Source organism: Ambystoma mexicanum, chromosome 5q (genome assembly GCF_040938575.1).
Source record: "Ambystoma mexicanum isolate Mex_15411 chromosome 5q, UKY_AmexF1_1, whole genome shotgun sequence".
NCBI lineage: Eukaryota > Metazoa > Chordata > Amphibia > Caudata > Ambystomatidae > Ambystoma > Ambystoma mexicanum.
In genome coordinates this window covers 1,153,966,166-1,153,983,609 of record NC_090933.1, presented here as the reverse complement: position 1 = coordinate 1,153,983,609, position 17,444 = coordinate 1,153,966,166, and the positions used below count along the sequence as shown (strand labels likewise).

The following is a 17,444-nucleotide window of genomic DNA, read 5'->3' as shown; positions in this document are numbered from 1 at the left end:
GGATATTCAATTGTATCCAACTTTGCTATTCTCTATCAGATAAAACGTTGTCTTTTGCTCCCAGGGCTCACTCTACAAGAGGCACAGGAGCCACTCTGGTATTTCTTGCAAATGTCACGCTAGACAGTATTTGCAAACAGCTACATGGAGCTCTGTTCACATCTTTACTCAGCACTACTGCATTGACACTCATTCCATGACAGATACACAAGTGGGACAAGCGGTTCTAAGACATATGTTCGCTCATTACCCTTCTCTCATCCCACCTCCTTCTTCTAACACTGCTCGCTAATCTATTCACAGCATGTGATCTAAGCAGATTTCACAAACATCAGAAGGGATACATTACTCACCGTAATCGTATTTCTGATGCTTGTATCTGCTTAGATTCACATGCGCCCATCCTTCCTCCCCTCTGAGAGAAGGCGCATGGATGCTTGTGGTCTTATCTATCTTATCTGCTTGGATACTCTGTACTCGCGCTACTCCTCATGCTACCTCATGTCACAAAAAATACAATCTGAGCGTCCTACATGCGTGAGGGATCATGGGTATAGGGGACGTCACACTAGGGCTAGCATTACTGCCACGCCCTATTTGACGTCCCTTTTCGAGTTTTGAAAAACAAACTGTAATACTCTGCAGCTTCAACTAGATGTCGGCCTATGCACAGAATGTGAATATAAGCAGATACAAGCATCAGAAATACGACTACGGTGAGTAATGTATCCCTTACCTTGCCATATGTTCTTAAAGTACTTTTCTTACCGTTTGGCCTGACCTCATTGTGCAGATACAATGGACAATGAAGGCCCCAGACAATTAATTTCATTTTTATACATCATAATGAACTTTAATCTTATTGTCATTTTTTGTTCATGGTGTTTCTTTCCTCCCTACTAGCGTTTCTGTGTATGTGCCTCAAATGTGTGTGCATTGATGCTCTTCATATGTGTTGTTTGTACTAAGACATGCCTGTAGTAATTCTTGTATTGTTAGCTGTTAATTCGAGGTTTAACCTTAGTCAAGATTCTGATAGGCTTGGATTTATGATTTTACTGGCCAATATTACCAGAATAAAAATACTGTACTTCCACGGTCCATGCTGGATCCATATGCTATATGTACGTAAATTATATTGCTGTATTAACAAGAACACTTCAATGTAACATTTCGCTTTAAATAAATAAATTTTTTGATACATGGAGCAGTTCCCTTCATATGTTCTTAGCAACATTCTAAACAGAACCCCTTGTAAGGACTTTTCATTAGAATTAATATGATATGTGATGTCATCAGTGATGTAATCAATGATGCCATTTGTGATGTCATCTTTGATGTCCTGGGTGTTAGTCTTAGCAGTGCATGTTGGTGGAGCGAGTTATTGTTGCATAGCTGGCAAATTTCTTGGGTTTTTCGATTTTACTTGTAACCATAATGTCACGTTAACAAAGTTTTTTCACTGAATATATATATTATTATTTATTTTACATTTCAGTTCATAGAACTTTTCATATGTATCTTTACATTTCATTTACATTTCATATTTCACATAAGACATTAAACATATTCCGTATAAAAAATACTTAACATTCAGATACCATTCACCTATCACCTACCAATAACACATAAAACATATCATACATAATACAATTTCGGCATTTCAATTCTGTGTACCTTGATGCCCTACACTTACTTGTGATTCGGTGCACGTACCAAATTCAAAATTCATGTCTCCTAAAAGGAATATGCAAACATCTACAATAATCATCAAAACGATAAAACAACCTAACCTACATACAGACCGCATCATTTCTACAAGGTTACAAATAATGATCCTATCAAATTCATTAAAAAACAGAGCTTTCTTGCTCAAGATACCTCTTAACACTCAGACAAACTTGGTATAAAGCGATGTGCGTTGATATGGATGTTGTGTTCAGGCAAAAGGTCCAGAATTCTTCACTCAGGATGTATTCATAACTATGGACCAAATAACCCAGGTGAACCTTTCATAGATGGCCTAGTGTAGGGCATTCCGTAAACATATGCCTCACCGTTTCTGCATTACTAGGGCTTTGGCATATCCTGCAGAAGCGGCTCTCCTTACTTAGATTCAATGGCCCCCCAAGCCCCTAATGGATGTACAAACGGGCAACTGATTAATCCTTATAAGGAGACAAAGTCGTCTCACATTCGGATCCAGACAGATCAACAAGTATGACTGAGGGCACATGAAGCTGTGGGTCCCTTTGGAGAGTAGTAGACCATATCTGTGTAGTCTTTCCTGATGGGCATAATTACATATCCAATCCCATTGCATTATTTTCCTGGCTAACACTTTTTAAAAATGTTCATACTTGGTACCACGTGAAAAATCAGGCCACCAGTTTATTTCACTGAAAACGTCATTTATAGATTACAGGAAAGTATCCTTTTGCTTACTCGCCCCCACACTGTACCCTGCCACTCTAGCCATCAAGAACCCCTTCGCAATCTGGGTACGTAAATGCAACTCTCCTCTATGTTTCAACACCAGTGCTTTGAGGGATGGTACTCCTAACTCTAATCGCAGGTATTCAATAAGCTTGATTTGAGGGAGACATAACATCTTGCGGCAAAAGAATCCCTCAATTTGTTTTAGCCATTCCCACTTCTATAATTACAAACCATCTAGACTGTATAAGATGGTAGGACAAAACCACTGCTTAGAAAGCATGAGTTTCCCACTCAGTGAGAAAATATATATGTCAGAACATCCAAAGTAAGATACTGAAGTACCCTGAGTCGCACTCCAAACCCAGCGAAACTTCCAATGAATAGCTCAGTAATACATGAAAGCATATCCTTTATTTTCCAATTCCTCATCCCAGGAACATGGGGATAAGCCGCATGATGCCTTCTGCAACAACCGTATTGTTTGTTCACATAAAATATACACAGTGCAAAAGTGCGGCTTTTGGAAGGAAATCGGTTCGCGCCTAATTTCATAGTCCTATCTCAGTGGTCAGACTTAAAGTGGTCATCAACTAATGTGATGGCTGGTTAGTGCTTTCCTGTCGGCCATCTTAGAAGGGATACAAATGACTTGTTTAATACAATGCATGCAGATGGCAACTCTCTTCCCTCACCAACAGTTTCCAAATGATGAAAATATTTACTATGCATATTAACCAATTAGGATCTGAAATCACTGAGATACCCAGCACCTGATCTACATTACCAGTTGCACATAATGAAATAACCTTAAGTATATATACAGTAAATCCACATTCTAGAATTGCAGATCTAAAATGCACAGCGCAACATGCAATCCAGCATGGGGACTAAACCTAGAATACCGTACAAAAAGAATAGAATACCTAGTGCAAATGAGCAATAAAGTGCATAGTGCAATGTGTTTTCTAATCAGATTGATAGAAGTGTGGATATAATGACTCCACAAATGTAAAGGGCCTAATACATAGTGCAATCATATGATACAGGCTACGCTCATTATACAATACACAACCAATCAAGTGACTAGTACATGGATATTAGTGTACGCATTACAAATTCCCCAATCTGAGATACAAAGTTAATTGTTCAATCTAGGCATACGACCTGGACCCATAGTACAGTACACAGGAAATGAGCTATCCAATGCAATATACAATAAAGTGGCTAGTGCAATCTGCGCATTAGTCCCTGCACATGGTAAAAGTATAGATAAAAAAAGTATACCTGAAATTTCTAAAGTATAAAATATAAAGTGTGTGATGCATAGTACCATCCTACCATGAAGCCTGAACATATATGGGCCACATACAATAAAATGCTTAGTGCATAAGTATACCTGTACCTAATCTTATGAGGCCAAAACATTATTTCACATTTTACCTGAATGATGATCAATACAGATATTATGCCTTCATAGTTTGAATTTTCAGATATGGCATGGGTGGGGAGTACAGCAATCACTCTACTCCAGAAAGCCCTGCCACTCTACCTTACCTTAGAACATAGTCTGCCAGCCTTCTATTATTAATCAGCACTAACAAGGGTGAGGACTTCTGATTTATCAACTTAGCTACATTGAGACCGTACTGTGAAAACTGCCCTACGCCACACCTAGGAAAACTGTTAGTTTAGATTTGAGCCACATCCAGATGATGCAACATTGGGACAGAACTGTGATCATTAAGATATAATAACTGGGAGTGTTACCTGCCTCACTCTCTTAGGGAATACTCAACATTAGCCTTCTCCCACTATAAATGTATTCTCGAATATAGGTATGACGAACCATCTGTATCTGTTATAATACCAAACCTACTATATTATATTTTGAAAACATCTGCATTGTGAAACCCAGGCCTCTCTCCCACTATAAAGGACTCTAAAATCTAGGTGTATACTGAATCTCAAATCTAGGTATAACTTGAATCCCAAAGCTAGGTGTAGCCTCCACCTTGGTTTGTTATATGTGCAACTACACAGGACTCTCAAATCTAGGTGTAGCCTCCTTTTTGTATATTATATTTGAACACAATTGCGTTGTTAAACCTAGGCCTCCCTCCCACTATACAGGACTCTCAAATCTAGGTGTAGCCTCCTATTTGTGTATTGTATTTGAAAACTATTGCATTGTGAAACCTAGGCCTCTCTCCCACTACACAGGATTCTCAAATCTAGGTGCAGCCTCCTTTTGTATACTCTATTGCAACCTATTGCATTGTAAAACCTAGGTCTCTCTCCCACTGTGCAGGACTCTCAAATCAATCTGTGAACTAAAATTCAAATCTAGGTGTAGCTAGATTCCCAAAGCTAGGTGTAAACTCCATCTCTGTTTATTATATGTGCGACTACACAGGACTCTCAATCCCAGGTATAGCCTCCGTCCTAGCCTAATGTTTTTAAATCCTTCTGTATTGTGAAGCCTGGACCTCTCTCCCATTATCCAGGACTCACGAATCTAGGCATTGAGCCAAATTTGTGAATCTCATTTGCGAGACATATAACCCATTAACCAAAAAAGATCTTATTTCTGCATACTTAACTTCACTCAAAAACCCACACAACCACCCCTCGCACAGCAAACCGCACACACTTCACAACACTGCAACAAAAAACAACACATAAACTGCACCAACAGCACACAAGGACTGATATCGACCCGATACTCGCACCGAAGATCAGCGCACATTGTAAACCGAACAGAAGCTACCAACAGGACACCACTTCTCTCAATATCCTACTCCCTCTTCATCCTACTAACCCACCCGCCTTCTCGTTTGCAGATCCGTCTGAGTGCCTGGTGACCAATTCCTATTGGTGACGGTGCCTGGTACAAATACCTTTAACATATACAGAGTATCATGCATAGTACGATCCCAACATGAAGGCCGAGCTCATTGTACAAGCCACAAGCAATAAAGTGCTTAGTGCATCAATATACAACCCATTACCTGATCTCATAAGGGCCTAACATTATTCCACATTTTATCTACATGATAATATGCAAAGCCACCTTAACCAATGTATCCTTCATCAACCTGGTCGATGTAAAAAACAGAATTATGAAACAAAAACCGGGATTAAAGACTGTTGCCGACAAAAAGCCACACTTGGCACCCAATGGGGCCAGCTAAAACCAGTGAGAGGACAATACAGAAATCAAAATGCTCAACTGAAACAAAAAAATAGAGCAAGAAAACATCCTTTCTTCCAATAACGATTAAAATATATGCTTGATCAAAAAACACTAAAGAATACGGAAGAAAAGAAAGGGTTGAGAAACATGAAAAAGAAAACATTTTACACACAAATTACATTAGAAGAAATAGAACAACTGTCAATCAATTCAAATTATTATGAAACAATGACCGGCCCAAATCTAAACCAGAAATGTACCTAATTAGAATGAAACAAAAATAGGACGTAAATTGTTCCAGTTTCTAATCCAAAGCCTGCCAATTTTCCTCCATGTGCCTCGTGGAAGTGTTTTGCCAAAGGGTAAGCCTATTAACAGTTTTTAATGGCTCTTACATGTTGAAGGACTTGCACCTTCCGTTTGCACACAATGCTGTTCGCGTACCCCTTATCACATGGGCCTGTGAGAGCGTGTCTTCGATGGTGGCTGATGGACTGAATGTGACAGTGGGAGCCCCATTTGCCCTGCTGGAGCCCCGCTTTTGGGCTGGGGGGCTACTCTGGAGGGCTACTCTATTCATGACACATGTTCCAGGGCAAAAGCCCTCCTGCATATCAATCTGGTCGAGTTCAGGGTAGTGGGCCTGGTGCGCAAGGCTTTTTTGCCCCTCATCAGGCTGAAGGCAGTTCTGGTCAGGACAGACAACACCAAAACAATGTTTTACCTGAACAAGCAGGATGGCACCCATTCTCCCTCCACCCTCCTGTGCAAGGAGGCGGTATGAACCTGGGAATGGGCCCTGACAGAGGGCATATGGATTTCCTCGGGCCATCTCCCTCCTTGTTGCCTCTGTTCCAGCGCTGGGGTTTCCGGAACAGGCCTTTTTTGCATCTCCTCTGAATTACAAGTGCCCCCGGTTTGCTTTGTGGGCAGGACGGGCTCAAGGGTCTCTGGGAGACGCCTTCCAGACCTTCTGGCATGGCCACAGGTGTTATGCGTTCCCTCCTCCATTGCTCCAGTGGACACTTTGCAAATTTCAGGTGGCGGTGGGCTGCAGCCTCATCCTGATTGCCTGCCACTGGCCTTCGTAGGCTTGGTTCTCGGATCTGCTGGACGATGTGCTGACATTCTCTGAGCATCTAGCTAATTCCAGCGTTCAGATGGATACCTGCCACGCCTATTTGGTGGCCATTGGGGCCTACAGGAATTCCCCAGCGCCTGTTTTTTCAGCAGCCAACCCTGTGTTAAGGCCCATCTCAAGGGGTTGTCCAGGCTTTTTCCTCCAGTGCATAGGCCATATCCGGTATGGGACCTCAATGTGGTTCTTGCTTCTTTGCAGTGCAAGCCCTTTGAGCCAAAGGCCTCGGTGGACATCCGGCTGGTGACTCTCTAAAGACAGTACTCTTGGTGGTGCTCACCTCTGCGCGCAGGGTCAGCGAGCTGCCGGCGTAGTAGTCATGTGAGCCCTTCACCACGTTTCATTACGACAAGGTCATCTTGCGCACACATCCACATTTATTGCCCAAGGTGGTCTCTCCATTCCATTTGAATCAAGCAATCTGCCTGCCGGTGTTCTTCCCGAACCCACAGACTGAGGCAAAAAGGGCTTAGCATTCCTTGGCCCTCAAGAGAGTCCTCAAGTTATATCTCTCCCGGTCAAAATCCTTCAGGAAGTCTGAGGCATTGTTTTATCACTTTCAGGGGCACATCCCCCAGTACCCAGGCTTCCAAAGCTTCTATCGCCCTGTGTATGCTCCAGGCCATTTCTGAGGCATATACGCCATGGGCAAACCAGTTCCTGAAGGTATTCATGCCCATGCGCTCAGAGGTAAGGCCACGGCTGTCGCGTTTCAGAGGCATGCTTCTTGGTATTTCATCAGTAAGTGCTTCTTGGTATTTCATCAGTAAGGCGGCTAGTTGGACCATTCCGTCGGCCTTATGAAACCACTATTCCCTGGATACCATGTCCAGGCGCGATGCAGAGTTCACCTTTTTGCTTCGTCTTAGATATGAGACAGGTTGTCACATCTCCACCCTATGGTCTTGTTCGGTGGAATCACCCACAAGGATGGAGGAAAAGGGGCGGGACGTATGAGAAATTAGTTATACTCACCGTACTGATTAGAGTTCTCATAGTCCTTCATCCCCTTTCCTCCATACGTCCAACCCACCTTCCCCTGCTTGTATGCCAGGGGCTAATATATACACTGTAGCCAGGTATTTAAGCGTCCAGTGTGTTAAAAGGGGATTGACGTGAGGTGCTGAAGAGCAGGGCCCAGGGGGGCGTTACCACAACCAGGGCCGCGCCGCTGCACGCTATATTAGATTAAAGGGAGAAGCTCAATTTCTTGCTGGCAAAGGTTCCGGTACCATCCCCGTGTTGGAGGACGCCCTCAAGGATGGAGGAAAGGGGACTAAGGGCGGAGTACTCTAGTCACTATGGGGAGTAACTTTAATTTTCTACACTCAATTTTACTACACATTTCTACTCTCACCTGGCTTTTTTCGACTATACTTCTTGTGTTCAGTTTTACTATCAGCATCAAATTGCTATTAGGCATAGTTGGAACAATACCCTTTTAAACCTTTTGTGAATTCATAGTACACGTTTTTTCACCTTTTTCTTTCAGTTACTTTAATGTTTTCTGTTTTATGGTTTAAACAATAATTGGTGATTTGTGTGTGACCTATCCCACACAATTGTTACTCTAATTTTCTAATTACGTATTCAGCTGAAATTCTACCTTATAGAAAGTAACTTTTTTATTCCCCCTAAAATGCTTGGTAGACCTAAAAGAGAGAGTGTTTGATTACTTTGTAGTCTGTGATGCACCTTTACAGGGGTACATAGCCTGTGGAGGACAGATCTCTATCTTTGTTATTAGCAAATGCTGCTCTATCATTGATAATCTTTTCAGGATATTTGTACAGTGAATCAAGTCAATAAAAATGTTAATGTTTTGTAGGATTGAAACCTTTCAAATGTTCACTGTGTGAATATGCGACACGCAGCAAGAGTAACTTGAAAGCTCATATGAATCGTCACAGCAGTGAGAAGTCACACCTGTGTGATATGTGTGGCAAAAAGTTCAAGTCCAAAGGGTCTCTGAAAAGTCACAAACTTTTACACAGTGTGGATGGTAAGTCCTTATTTTCTATGGTGCATGGATATTTTGTGTACATCTTTTTAAGTATGATCTTTTTTCTAATTTGCAAGTTATGTCATTACACATGCTGTGTATTTGCAAGCTATACTTTTTGGTGACCGAGCACCTTAAAAACGGTTATAAAATAGATATATAATCATGCACATTGTTATAACAAACTATACACAGTAAACTTAAAAACATGATACCAAGAGAATATATGTTGTGTTACATGAATTAAAAGAATTCCAGAGTTTTAACATACAACTAACCTCCAGCATGATACTTTTCATAGCATTGAGAAAAGTCCTATTACCCATGCCATTGCCTCTCCTAATACCCCCAAATGTTGTTCATAATTGCCCCATTGTTGGAGAGGCAAGTGTTAAGAATCTGGTTTGCTTCATGTGTTTGTTATTTATTTAGTAGTGCCACTTGCAACACCAGGACATGTTGGGAGCTTGACACTCTGGTTTCTTTTCTTCCTTCAGCCTAAGAAGAAAAGCATTGCCCTTTCATTCCACCACTTTGTCTAATCTAGTTACACAGGATGCACAGGTAAAAACCACTTGTTTGGGGAAAAGTCTAATGGCCAATGCCTCCCGCCTCTCAGGTGATAAATAGTAATAATTCCCACATTTCAATTCAGGGCATCTGTGGTAAAGATGGGTCATGACAGAAGCCTTGTGACACTATCATTCTCATTCACTGGGCATGTAAATGCAACCGGCTAATGACGGGAGGGTAGTATCACGCAACATCCATTTTGAGATGGGGTACCACTATCTGGGAAAAGGAGAATTCAGTGAGAACGTCTTTGAATGTGGAAGACCCTCTCTTTGCTTGCAGTTATCAGGAAACACGAGACAAATGTACAATTGCCGCGTATGGCCTATCCGTATACGCCTGTGCAACATTCATTTACTTAATTGGTAACTCCACATGCAGACTATAGGGGTCCCTTAACTGAAACATCATGCTAAGCCTCCAGGCATAGGGCAAGCGAAGACAAAGGACCACCAATTTTATGTTACATTCCACCAAAAAACTATGGATCCACCTACACACCTAGGCTAGTGCACCTGCAAATATAAATTGAGAAGATGATCAAGCTTTATCAAAACCAGTACAATCTTGGGTAGAACTTTGTAATCTGCGAGGGGTGTGGCTACATGGCAGCGTAGTAGGCAGTGATTCCCGTGAGCTCCTGTGGATCTGCACAACATCCTGAGAAAATAAAGCGTTTGAAGAGTGCTGCAACTCCCCAAAAGTACATCCACATATTGGGGAATATAGCGCGGATACAACGATGGCAAGTCCGGTGAAAATCGCAGCAGGGAACTGGCAGCGAGAGCCGACGAAGCTGAGAGTGCCCGAGCGGCGGAGCGACCACGATGGCTCCGCACAAAGAGATAGAAGATAAGGCAGTCAGCCGGCAGTGAATCACGAATGTGTCCTTCAGCGGCTGGTGTATAAGGGTGAATTCGCTGTGTCTCCTGTTATTATGCTACATTATGTTATACACGTTCAATACTCCTTGTTTAGCCCGTATCCCACTATTTCCAGGTATAATCTGCTCTATCTTATATTCAAGTCCCAATGTCACAGTATATACCGTACCTCGGCCTCGGGATGGCGCCTCACTTCTCCGCTCCGTCCTCTTTCTAGTGGTCTGCTTCCGACGGGCAGTTCTGGGCATCCAACCACTCCGTCGCGTTTTTCGGGGACTCGAAGAACAGGGTCCTGTTTTTATGGAGCACTTTCAATTTTGCAGGGTACATCAGCATATATCTGAAACCTGCTTCACGCAATCTCTTTTTCACGGTCCCATAGTTCAGTCGCCGTCTCTGCACCAAAAGTGTGTAATCTGGATATGCTGTGATGGACGCAGACGCTCCTTGAATTGTGCCTCCTTTCCGGAAGTGTTCCAGGATCTAACCCTTGGGTGAGCGCCCCTCCACCTATTTCCTGAAGCAGCATGGTCTCCACGTATTCCGTTGGGATAGGGCCCTCTTCGCCTTCTGGAAGACCCACAATGCGTAAGTTGTTCCGTCGGGCACGCCCTTCAGCTTCCTCGGCCCTATTTTCCAGGTTGCTCACCTGTTGCTTCAGTACATGAATCTCAGAGGCATGGGATGCCAGAGATGCAGTGTTTGTGGTCACTTCTTTCTCCAATTAGTCAGTGCGTTCCGCTATGGTCCGTACATCTTGTCTGAGTAGGTTGACTTCCTCTTGTACTCCGTGCTGCCTTTAGTTCGGCTGTGGCTGCCTCTAGTTTGGTTTCCCCCGTCGCCTTCAGATCCGTGATCGCGGCTAGGATCTGGACTTGTCAGCGTCCCCACCAGTCAAGCTGCCGGCGGACGCGGATCTTCTCTCCAGAGAAGGAGGCACCATTCTCCATCACGACCCACAGTCGCTGAACTTGCCGGCCTGGCTCCTGCAGCACTAGAGTTTGGAGGGTACGATATCCCGGCTGATTGCAGAGAGGTTCTTGCAAAGGCCAGGGCGTCCTCGACTCTCGTGTTACGGTCATAAGTGGAAGAGGTTCTCTGTCTGGTGCCGTGCACAGAAGATTAACCCTCTGTGGATTACGGCCCCTCAAGTGCTGCCGTACCTACTGTCGCTGGCCAAAGCTGGACTGGCTCACGCCTCCATAAAAATACATCTGGTTGCCATCTCCCGATATACCCGGAATAGGGGACGGGCGTCCTTGTGGTCTCATCGCCTGGTAAAGGAATTTATGAAGGGACTATTCCGATCATTCGCGCCGGTGAAGGCCCCTGCCCCGGCGTGGGAGCTTAATGTGTTGCTGACCAGGCTCATGGGAGCCCCATTCGAGCCTATGCATTCGGCGCCTTTAACGTTCCTGTCATGGAAGACAGCGTTCCTCGTGGTCATTGCCTCTGCACGACGAGTGGGAGAGATTCAGGCCCTATCTTGCAAGCCTCCATACTTGACTTTTCATGACATGAGGGTGGTGCTGAGGATGCACCCCTCCTTCATGCCCCAGGTGCCGTCAGACTTCCACCTCAACGAGCCCTTGGTGTTACCAGTTTTCTTCCCGTCGCCTTCGACGCCGGCCGAGAGGACTTTGCATTCGCTGGATGTAGCTAGAGCGCTGAAGTTCTACGTGGACCGCACAAAGAGTTTTCGGAAGACGTCACAACTGTTTGTGAACTTTGGGTCTGTGAATCAAGGGAAGGCTCTCTCGAAGACTTCCATTTCCAGATGGCTCTCCGGCTGAATCATGCATTGTCACCGGTTGGCAAACTGACCGCTGCCCGGCCGTCCGAGAGCCCATTCGACCAGAGCGATCGCTGCTACCACGGCGTTCCTGTCTGGTGTGCCCCTGCTGGACATCTGCAGGGCTGCTACGTGGAGGTCGACGCACACCTTCACAAGATTCTACTGCGACGATTGGGACTCCAGGGAGGAGTCCAGGGTCGGCCAAGCAGTGCTGCGCAACCTGTTCGCCTAAGGTGAGCCTGGTGAGGAGGTAAGAGATGCTTAATGTTGAGTTGTTGTATTGCTTAATGTTGAGCCTGTTGCCACCTCCCGTGGTTGTGCATGTGTATACTGCTATTTATTCTTTTATTCATGAGCATGTGAATCCATGCCAGACTCATGCTGGAGAACAACAGTTACAGGTAAGTAACTTGTTCCTTACATGTTTGCCTCCCCGGAAATGATAGGTGAGATAGTACAGTCGGAATACAGAGCGAGAATCCTTTCGGACCACTTACCATTGGTCTTAACATGGCAGTACCAAGCCCACAGAGCTAGAATTCCCACGTGGCGGCTGAGAGCCAAAGCACTAAAAGACACGATATTTAGGGAGGACCTGAGAAAGGAGATTGTTGAATATTTTGAAAACAATACTGGAAGCGTAAAATCTGTAGGCCCCTATGGGAGGCATTCAAAGTGGTGGTAAGGGGAGCGGCAATAGCTAAATCCAAAGGACTGCAAGGGGGAATATTGCAAGAACTACAGGACGCTGAGGAGGAACTTGAGGTAGCTACGTGCAGAGGAGATAACTCCATAGACAAGGCGGATACCATAAACCGCTTACAACAATCATGTGAGAGACACTGGGAGAGGCTATGCAATCTAAATGATAAGAAATGCATAGAGAGGCAGCATGCCGGTGGATATAAACCGGGGCGGCTGTTAGCATGGTTGTACAAAAGTGAAACACCGCGACCGACAATTGGAGCAATACAAGGAGAAGCAGGACAGGCTCTTAACACCCACGAGGGAGTGAACAAAGGGTTCTTTGAGTTTTATAAACTACTATATGGAGACACAGGCGAAGGGGAGGATAGTGAGATAGCGGAAATACTGGAAGACATCGCCTACCGAAGTTGAGTGCTGAAGAGAGAGAGAACTTAGATGCCCCATCACACTAGAGGAATTAGGAGTGATCAAGGAATTGCCCACTTGCAAGGCCCCAGGCTCGGATGGACTCCCCAGCGAGTTCTATAAAACATGTATATGACAGAAGTGCTTCCCCCACTACTGGCCATGTTAAATGAAGCTCTCGAAATTGGAACGTTGCCAGAATCCCTAAGGGAGGTGATAATCATTCCAATTCTTAAACCCGGCAAGTCGAGCATGGAGCGCGGATCGTACAGACCGCTATCCATGCTGAACCCGGACAGTAAAATACTCACGGCTGTGCTGCCCAGGAGACTGAGACGGGTTATAAGCAAACTTATACACCCTGATCAAACTGGATACATCCCACATAGGAATATATCAGATAATCTTAGAAGGCTTCACAGAGTCATAGAGCAGACAGAAGGGGCAACACAAGAGGTAGCTATAGTCTCACTGGACGCGGTGAAGGCCTTCGATTCTGTAAGATGGCCATGGCTGATGGCAGCTTTGCAGGGATATGGTATAGGGCCAGAGTATCTAAAATGGGTTACATTATTATATAGCTCACCACTAGGTAGAGTAAAGACCGGAGCGGTTATTTCAGAGAGGTGGCAACTCAGCAGAGGCACCAGACAGAGGTGCCCCTGGTCCCCGATGCTATATATCCTCACATTGGAGCCCCTAGCAATATATCTCAGCCAACACTACGAAGAGGTGGGAATACACACGAAAGGGGCACAACACCTAATATCACTGTATGCGGACGATATGCTTCTATATTTAAGATACCCGGAGGAAAACCTGCAATAAATCCTGGAAGTAATGGAGTGATTTGCGTTGCTCTCGGGCATTGCAGTCAACCCTAAAAAATTGTGCATATTCCCTCTGGGAAGATTTAAAGGGATCCCACAGGAGCAATTACCCATTCTACAAATACCATGAGAGACCACAATCTTTCGATACCTGGGGATAGACATCTACCATACAGTGTAAGACGAACATAAACCCAATACAGAGAAGGCTATAGCAAATATCGAGAACAGTATGAGATTCTGGTCTAGGCTCCCCCTGGCCATGGTGGGGAGGGCGGCCCTGTTGAAAATGGTTGTATTAACAAGGCTGATACATTTCTTTGGAAACATACCATATATGATATCGAAACGACTCTTCGCTAAACTTCAGAGCATATGCGGAGGCTTTATTTGGCACAATGCTAGGAATAGCCGTGTGTAAACTACAAAATACATATGACAAAGGAGGCATAAAACTCCCCAAATTTGAGATGTATTACTGGGCTAGTCAGCTACAATACGTGGCCAAATGGCTATCGGAAGATCCAACGGCATAGTCCAGACTGCTGAGGTCAGAGTGCTCCCCGTTCTTCTTAAAAGAAAGGATATGGTTGCCCAAATTGGAGATAAAGGAGGGTCCGAGAATGTTGAAATTGGGATGGCAAATGTGGCGGAAGGCTTGTCAGGCTATGGGAAATCCGACCCTGTGCTCCCCGCAGATACCACTAGTAGCACTAACCAAAGGGGACGTGCAACTGAGGAAAACAATACGCAGGCAGTGGGAATCGGTGGGCATTGCAACAATGGGAGACATTTGGCAAGATGGGAGAATACTGGAGTTTGACGCACTGGTAGAGGAAACAGGCCTACATTAAGGGCAATACATCACATATACTAGGCTGGTGCGATGAGCCAGAGAAACATGGTCCTAAATAGTACTGGAAGACCAGCCAGATACAGCTATTGAAACGATCTATGATGTCACAGAGGGAGTGCACGAGGTTTCCCGAATTTCTGAACTGTTGATGAGCAAGTTTGGGAAAGAGGTAACACAGCTCAGACGGGAGTGGGAAGAGGAAGTGGGGGAGAGTATGAATGACGGACTGTGGGATAGAGCTCAACGGTATCATAAGTAAGTGTCTAGAAATGCAAGGCTAAAACAGATCCAGCTATATGTAACCCATAGAGCATATATGACTCCTCAGAGAATAAGCCGATTTAAAAACGCAAGTATACAATCATGTCCCAAATGTGGAGAACTAAATGTGGGAATGACCCATATGTTCTGGGCATGCCCGCAAATCAGTAAATTCTGGAATGAAGTGGCCCACCGTCTGACAGACAAAGGGATCATGCTAGAGGTGGTCAGTGTGTGCATGTATTCTAGGGGGGTTCCCCAGGCCACGCAAGCTAAAGCATGTGACCAAACTTAAAGACCTGTCTTATATATTGGCTAAGCGTAAGATTGCTATGAGCTGGAAAGCATACAATAGGCCAAAGTTAGTGGTGTGGTGGAGTGACCTTAAGAGGTGGGCTGAAACCGAAACGGCGGTATGGACCGCAGCAGCCAGTAGGGGGGGAGGGGAGAAGCAGATACATTGATGGCCTGCAGGCATTTAGTGGCTACGGTGGTTGGGGCCACCCAAGTATGTTTAAGCGAGGATGATACCTCTCAGATGTCAGAAGAGGTTACATCCCAAAAAGATATAACAGGGGAAAGCGGGATGGAGTAAGCTCAAGTTAAGGGGGGGGGAGGGTAAAGGGTAGGTAGCGGTCATAGCCTAATGAGACACGAAATGTTTAATAATGCATAATATGCACTGCCAAGTTTGTTTTATGCATGCTGTTTGATTGTTTCAAAAGTTAATAAAAATTGTTTTTAAAAAAACAAAAAACTTTGTAATCTGCCAGTTTACTTCTTCTGTAACTATTTTGCTCACTGTAAAATCTTAGCAACTAACAGCCATTTCAACTGGAAAAGGGGAACATCTGAATTGAAGAACATAAATATTTATAATACCCATATTACATCCTTGAAAGCAGCCACTTCCAATTATCTACTTTATTAGCGTGTGACATTTAACTGATCTGTAGCCATCAAGCATATACTATGGTATACCATCAGTGACTAATAAAGGATTGAGCGGTAGTTGATCCAGACAACTCAACTCTCCTTGTAATTCTCCTGTCACTTTGGGATCAAGTCACGTCAACGTCTATATCCTTGCAGCTCATCCTTTCATTTATTTACAGAGTAGGTCAGCTCAACTCTAGATTAGCCCCACTGCTTTTCAGTGTCCTACTGTTTCAACCGGGTTTTGGAGCTACACCTCGCCACCCACAACATGGCAGAATACTTGGCTATCAAGGGACAAAGATATCAAAGCTTTATTTGCCCCTAGGGGAAGCACGCCAAATGCATTCCGAAGTATTACTAAAACGCAGGAGACCCTGAGACAAAGATTTGTCAGGCTAGAATGGCTATCCAAAAAAGAAATCAACACGTTTTGGCAAATGACAACTTTGAAAAATGGTCAGGAACAGAACAAAATTCCGAGAGGATTCAGACTCCTGATATTCCCTGACTTCAATAACTTGGAGGACTCCGATTTAGCCCAGAAGTGGGTAGAAAATGTGTATCCAATATGAATGATCTGCTTATCAAACATAACCATCGTGAACACACTAGAGTGATTAGTCTGATTGAGGCCCTCGATTTGGAAATCAATCAGATGAGTGCAGCCATAGCCATGAAAGAGAAAAGCGACAAAACAATTACGAAATTTTGAAGGTACACCAAGATGAGGTGAAGTTACAGTAATCTCAAAAATACTTTAGAAATGGCAAGGATTATCGGGCAGGGCGAGTGTATGCATTTCAAGCCAAATATGAGGTCAATCCAATATGTTCTAAGGAATGTACGCCTACTTCCTTTCCTGTCGGCTCTGGTTTAGAAAGTGAGCCAGAACTAAACGTTTCGACTAATGTTAACTCTGCCTGTTGTTGCAACCAACACTTCCTGGAAGAGCAGTTTTTAGTGCAAATAAAACACTTTAAAAAAGGGAATATAAGGACACAAGTCAAGTGCATAAGGTTTCAGGTACCTGCACGAATGGGTACTTTCACCAGACTCAGATCCAGAAGGGGAGCCAGAGGTGGAAGACCGAGAGAGAGGAGAAGAAGCTGAGCCAAGCAAAAGAGTGACAAGGTCATGCTCCCAGAAACGGCAGAGGCCATGGAGGTAGTGAACCTGGTCTTGAATTTATCTGACAGGAGATTAACCAATTTGGAAACGAGTTTGGGAGCAAATCCCCAAAAGTAGCACAAAAAACCCTGTTCATAGCTGCGTCCAAAACCTATAAACTAACAGAATCGCCAACACCAAATCCAGTACTAAAGAGCTATTCACAATCCACAAAAAACTAGAAGCCCCTACCACACACCCCCAGGTATCATAAAGAATGAAACCTGGTGTGCGAACATTTTGAAGGCCATACT

At 44.2% G+C, this 17,444-nt stretch overlaps 1 protein-coding gene across 3 annotated transcripts in view; it reads left to right on the top strand.

The window, feature by feature from the left end:
- ZFAT (zinc finger and AT-hook domain containing) overlaps positions 1–17,444 on the top strand; it is a 1,636,156-nt gene that overhangs the window by 978,369 nt on the left and 640,343 nt on the right. For all 3 annotated transcript variants that reach the window (XM_069621667.1, XM_069621669.1, XM_069621668.1), the window contains one exon: positions 8,599–8,772. In XM_069621667.1, coding sequence (XP_069477768.1) covers positions 8,599–8,772 — 174 coding nt within the window. The remainder of the gene's footprint in view (positions 1–8,598; positions 8,773–17,444) is intronic.